Source organism: Sesamum indicum, linkage group LG4 (assembly GCF_026168435.1).
Source record: "Sesamum indicum cultivar Baizhima isolate 11 linkage group LG4, ASM2616843v1, whole genome shotgun sequence".
NCBI classification, from domain to species: Eukaryota; Viridiplantae; Streptophyta; class Magnoliopsida; order Lamiales; family Pedaliaceae; genus Sesamum; species Sesamum indicum.
Window position 1 is genome coordinate 17,739,044 of NC_142660.1, and position 6,943 is coordinate 17,745,986.

Genomic DNA, 6,943 nt, shown 5'->3' on the forward strand with positions numbered 1-6,943 from the left:
ATTTTTTCATGAATGATTCATAAAAACTTTAGATAACTGGTGAACAATTGTGGTCTTTTTTAAAATTTCAAGATTAAAAATGTTCGTTCTCATAAAAAGAGCTTGTATTTAATGTCTGCAAAATAATTTGTATTATGCAAGTGGCTTTCTGAATTGTAATATTTTAACTTTTGACTTCCAACTTTGTCATGCTTGCATTCATATGCATCATTTGTTTAATTTACTCCTACAAATTTTGTTGGCGTATGAGTTATATGGTGTAAATTGTACATTGAACAGTCAATATGATCTCCATAACTAAGATTTTTGTGATGATATGTTGAGCAAGAAAGTGACAAATAACATAAATAAAACTATAATCACAACTCAAAGTTTTCTCTACCAACAAACAATTCTATGTTGTTGCAAAAATATATTTGAGAATTGCAAATTATATCTCCATAAACTTTTCACATAAAAAATTAAAAAACAATTGCTTGTTTGTTGTCGCTGCTGTAAATGAGTCTTGCAGTCGCCAATTGAGGAGTCAAAGAGTTGGTTTACATAGAAAAAAAGGGTTAAAACCCTGCGTGTGCTAACACTTATAAACAAACTTATCGAATCAGGAAGCTCTGAAAAAGGGAAGGTACCCGCACTAACATCCAATTTTTTAACGACTGGATTGGGGTTTGATCGTATTTCAGTTCTAGTGTGTTCATATGATAAATGTTAAGAAAAATATTACCCTTTACCAAAAGAGTAAATCCCCTTTTATAGACCTCACCCTCTGTCGGCTGGAGGAGCTCAATCCCGAAAGGACTTGGGGAAGCAATTATTGCATGATAGAATCCAACCATTAAGGGGATCCTCTCGCTTGTGTCATTGACAATTGGAGACTTATCTTCTAAATCCATAAGCTTTCTCCCGCGATAAGCTCCCAGAATTCCTAGGGGATAGTTAGAACAGGTTCAACAACAGCCCTAAATCCTCGGGGATTCTTCGTGGCCAAGTGGTTGTTATCCTTTTGAGTTGTTCGATCGGGATTCCACCACATAGGAGTGGGAATGTGATCATGTCTAGTTGGCCGCACTATCAACCCTCCCTGAGGCCCTCCATGGATCTCCCTAGGCTTTTTGGGTCTTGCTTAACAGATCTCCCATAAGACTCAGGCTCTAGTGGTTCCTTCCTTGCTTAGGCTGCGACCCTCAATTCCACTTGGTCGCCATCCAACTTGGACTCCCTATTGGGCCACATATACGTTGGGGCATCAAGGGGATTGGGGTGGGCAGCCAAGGGAGGAAGGGTGGGGAGGGAATAGGGGTTAATTCAATTCAATTTAATTTAAAAAAACTAATTTATTTTTTGTAATTATATATAATATATATTTAATATTGATTAAATTTAGGTTATTAATCTTTTATAAATTTAAGATTAACGATTGAGATAAATTAATTAGATCCTACAACTTTTATATACTAAAAAAAAGATACAACAATCATTAGAAAAAGGAATAATATATATGGTAGGGATATAACGATCACTTAGGAAAAAAATTAACATTATTAATTGTATTTAACAGAGATGGATAAGTGAGTTGTACTTAAAAAAATAAAAGAATTTTTTAATCTATTTCTAAAACATCTAGAAATTTTATGAGCTTTCAAAACACAGAGGATGGGTTTATCTGAGTTTTCAAAACAAAGATGCTATTTGGCCCATTCAAGAAAAGGGTGTTAATTGTGCTACTATTTGGCTTCTACGAATTTATACTTTGAAATTCATTTCTACTTGTATTTTGACAATAACTTCATTATGAAATGTTGGTTCGAGTGAAAAAACAGCTGATTGCAATGAAGAGGTTGAAAATTGAAATGGGGTGATGACCTAGTTGGGTCAAGTTTCGTGGAATTTTGAAAATGTTCAAAATTTAGCTGTTTTGCACGGTTTTATTAAAGAAAGTTTGCTTCCCTTTCAAACTAACTTGTAGTCATTATTATGCTTAACAAATTTACCACACAAATGAGGAAATTCAATACAAAAGAAGTGTGATCATATTGAATAACTTTAATAATTTCTCCCCCTCCCCCCACACAAAATAAAAAATAAAAAATAAAACTTTATACTGCATTTATGAATAACTTTTTCTTTTCAAGTTTTTCCATATTTTCTTTTAGAAAATTTGTTTTGGTGATTTTTACAAATTTTTAATACCACTTAAATAAATTTCTCAATTATAAATATCAAACCAAATTATTAAATCAAAATAGAAAATGAAACTTGTTCACTAAAGAACTCAATCTACCACGACCCTCTAATAAAAAAGAGGTTTAATGTAATTTATCCCTATGCTTTTTAAAATGAAGCAATTTATCTCCCTATTTAATGAAGTAAATTTTTTTATTTAAAAAATACAGATGAATAAATTACTACATTTTAAAAATTATAAGGAGGTAAATTGCATTTTTTTCACAACGAAATAATTTGTTGGGTTGTAAGTCATCGAACGAGTTTGCTTGTAATTTTTTAATAAATAAACATAAAAAGAAAAAAGAAAAGAAAATGCACTGGTCAAGACACCAAAATACAATCACAGCACACTTGGCGTGCCTGACTGCCTTCCCACTGGCCACCAAGCTGCGAAATTCCCAGCCTTTAAAGGCCACCTTCTGACCTTCACTACTGTTTCACTTTCCTTCTACTTCCTTCACCTCAACTTTACCATACTCCTCTCTTCTCTTCCGCCACTCTCCCAACAATGCCCACCAGCTCGCCCCATCTTCCCCTCCTCCTTCTCCTCCTCCTTTCCACCGCCGCTCCAATCCGGGCCACATTGCCGGAAAAGCCAGCACTACCCATCAGCTCCAACTCAATCCTCATCGCCCTCTTAGAGTCTCACTACACCGAACTGTCCGAGCTAGTAGAAAAAGCCCTTCTGCTCCATACACTCGAAGCAGCACTTACCAGACATAATCTCACCATTTTTGCCCCAAAGAATGACGCTCTGGAGCTCCATCTCGACCCGGAATTCAAGCGCTTCCTCCTCGAACCCGGCAACATCAAGTCCCTCCAGACTCTCATTCTCCACCATATCCTGCCCGTTAAGCTCAGTCACGGAAACTGGCCCGGCAATCCCACTCGCTCAAGTCGCCAAGCCGCTCTCTCCAACGACCACCTCGAGTTCTCCTGTAGCGCCATTTCCGATGGTTCTTGCAGCAAGTATGTCGGGGAAGTAAAGGTTGTACATTTCAACTCTGTTGTCCGACCCGACGGAATCATCCACGGCATAGAGAAAGTAATAATCCCAAAATCCGTCGAACGCGAATTCAACAACCGCCGCAATCTCCAATCGATTTCGGCTGTTAAACCAGAAGGGGCGCCGGAAATCGACCCCAGAAGTAGGAAACTTCCGAAAAGAAAGGCGAATGAAATTCCAATGGATGGAGCCCAGAAGCTCTCCGTTTACGAAGCCATGGCACCTGCACCTTCTTTGGCTCCGGCGCCAGCACCCGGACCCGGTGGGCCTCACCACCATTTCCACGGTGAGAAACAAGTCAAGGACTTCATCCAGACTCTCCTCCTCTACGGTGGCTACAATGAAATGGCCGACATTTTGGTCAATTTGACTAGCCTAGCTACTGAAATGGGGAAACTGATCAGCGAGGGGTACGTTTTGACGGTCTTAGCGCCGAATGATGAAGCCATGGCGAAGCTGACAACCGAGCAATTGAGCGAGCCCGGAGCGCCGGAGCAAATAGTTTACTATCACATTGTACCCGAGTATCAGACTGAAGAGAGCATGTACAATGCGGTGAGGAGATTCGGATCGGTGTCGTATGACACGCTGAGTTTGCATCATAAGATAGTGGCGAAGGAGGCTGACGGGTCAGTGAGATTTGGGGAAGGTGAGGATTCGGGTTACTTGTTCGACCCGGATATCTATACCGACGGAAGGATTTCAGTGCAGGGGATTGACGGAGTGCTGTTTCCGCCGCCGGCGGAGGGGAAGAAAAACGAAGCTAAAGGGCCCAGAATTGCTGATCAAAATGCTAAGACTGTTACCAGAGCAAGAAGAGGTATGTATACTAATTCCCTCTCTCTATCTTTTTTCTGGGTGATTTCTGATATGTTATTGCCAAGATTTTCACGGCGGCGGTGGAGATGGTGGCGGTGGAGAGGTGGTTTTTGTCGGTGTCGGTTGCGGTTGGGGTGGGTGAGGGCAAAATTGTATATATCTCCATTATTGTGTGTTTGTCCCATGTCAACTGTCAATGATCAAATTCTTTACTTTATGTTTGTTTTCGGTTTTGGGCCATCTCAGAGATGACCCAAAACAGAAGCAATGTTTGTCCTTGCTTGTTTTGTCATGTTTTTGTCTTGTTTCTAAGTATTTTGTCTTGTTTTTAAGTATTTGATTTTTAAATACAAATATATTTTATTTTAACCACTTAATATTTTAAAAAAATATTAAAAATATTCTACATCATTGAAATAATTAAAAATTTTAAAAAATATAAAATAATATAATTATTCTACGCGGTTAATTCATATATTACATTATTTGAATAATGTATTTAAATTTATCACCTCGAATAGAACAACTAACAAAAAATATTGTTAATCCATTATTAGAGTGCATTTAATTATTTTTAAAAGTGTATTTACATAAATTATTTTTTTTCATTTCCATACATATATAATTAGGAAATAATATTTATTTTAATCCACTCACAACTAAATAAATTATATATATTTTTATATATATATATATATATAAAAGAGATATGATTTGACAATGAACAGTATTTTTTGTCTCCCCACTACCCAACATCAAACATAACATACTTATTTTATATTATCTCCAAAAACAAATCCAAACATACATACTATCTCTAATTTATTTTTATTTATCTTTGTTTTTCTCTCTCTATCTCCACAAAATACCCAAAAACAAGTTAAAAATAAAACCAAACATAACGTTATGTTTGGTGGTATTTTTGGTAGAATGTATGAGGTGAGATTTTAGGTTGGAAGTTTGTCTAATAATTATTATGAGACTATATTACGTTCGCACCTCTTGAAATTAGATTTTATTATATAAATATTGTATATTTTTATAAAATTATATAATACACTTCGTGATTTATAATTATAATTATAAATACTTTTTAAAATTATACTCGATAAGGTAAATTACTTATATGTTAAGCAAATCATGTTACGCTAAAAAGGAAAGAAATATTCTAGTTTATATGCAGGTTTGATCAAGACCTGAATCAATATTTAGGGATAATTACATTCTCATACTATGAGGTTTTGTGTAATTATCCGTAAATATCTTATAGTTTAAAAAATTACATCTAATACACATGAGATTTGCTTTCGTATAACAATTAAGTATTTTCGTTAGTCAAAATTTATCAAATTTATCGGATATTAACAAAAAATTAGGATAAAGATTCATATTTATCCCTAATTGACATATTACTGATTTATTACACGTAAAATAAATATTTTTATGACTAAATTATTCTTATACATCTTCGAAGATTCACCGTTACAGGAATAGTTTAGTTAGAAAAAATGTGTTTGACCTGCAATAAGTCAGTAATAAAACAATCGAGGGTAAATTTCAATTTTTTCATTCAAGTTTTTTGTTAATGTCAACAAATTCAGTGAATTTTGACTAACAGGTAGATCTATTTGTTAGATGAAAATAAATTTTAAAAATACTAAACATAATTAATTACACCAAAACTCAAAAGAATGAAACATAACTATCCTATTAATTTATAATATGATTGGTTCAATCCCAAGATTTTTTTAAAAGGAAATTACTATATACTCCTATGTGTGTGTGTGTGTGGTTTTTTCTTGGACTTCTTACCCCATAGGGAATATTATGTCCCATTAACAACTATAAAAGTAAAGTGTTGGAGAAGAATGTAATCTGCAGTAGTGTCGGCGTCTCGAGGAATTTGTCTATGTTTGGACGCCTACGTACCCTATGCATGTCCTTTTCTAATTAGGAAAACAGACAAGAATCAAAGTACTTGCATGTCTGCATTAAATGGTTGTTCCTCAGATCCAAATTAAAGGCTGAGTTAGATGATTATAATAACTGGGTAGATCTCAACTTAACATCTTCATAATTCTGGTTGTCGGAAACCACACACTTGCTCATCAGAATCCCATCACCAAGATTCATCCAACTGATATGTTGCTAATATGTGACTGCTAATTATACACATTTTAAAGACCTAGTTCTTTTCGATGTCGGTTCCGATTATCGGCCGACTTTGTATTTTGTAGATGATGCATTTAGTGCACAATACATCGGAAATGAGGTTCATATACATGTAATACACAAAGCACTGAATACAGCATGTATTTCGACATAGGAGTTGACTAATGGATTGTGATGAATGTTTTTATATCAGGGAAGTTGGTTGAAGTGGCGTGCTGGATGGTTGAGGTCTTGGGTCAAGATTCCAAGTTCACCACATGCAAGGAGTAAGCAGCACTGGTAGAAGTAATCAGTACTGTCCTCTACAAAGAAAACTGCAGCAGAGGGGGGGGGGGGGGGGTTGGAGAGGATTTTTTTTGTAGTATATATTTTTGTATATGTGTAATCAATAATGCTCTTTGGAGAAGGTGGGGGTGGGTGGGTGGGGGGAGGGGTTCATTTCTGTGTTATTTTAGGTGGAGAAAGAAGTAATGATGGTGAGAGGTACCCCCCAATAAAGTTTATGAAATGCAATGGGAACTACAGAAATTTCTACCTGATGAACTTCTACAAGCTCAAGTAAAGACGAATTAGAGTAGTATTATCTTTTTAAACTTGTGCTATATATATATATATATATATAATAGTGGTTTTGACACGCCATTCTAATATATGTGCATAAATAATTATTTAATATTTTAAAATATATTATAAATAAGGTTAAAAATATATAAATGGCTA

The 6,943-nt window shown here is 35.3% G+C and overlaps 1 protein-coding gene across 1 annotated transcript; it reads left to right on the forward strand.

Moving 5' to 3' along the window:
- The first annotated feature begins 2,600 nt into the window (after nt 1-2,600).
- On the forward strand, nt 2,601-6,571 carry LOC105161024 (fasciclin-like arabinogalactan protein 17). The gene is made up of 2 exons (XM_011078577.3): nt 2,601-4,052; nt 6,417-6,571. Exons 1-2 carry the CDS (start codon nt 2,735-2,737, stop codon nt 6,491-6,493), a joined length of 1,395 nt encoding a protein of 464 aa, XP_011076879.1. The 5' UTR covers nt 2,601-2,734; the 3' UTR covers nt 6,494-6,571.
- The last annotated feature ends 372 nt before the right edge of the window (nt 6,572-6,943 follow it).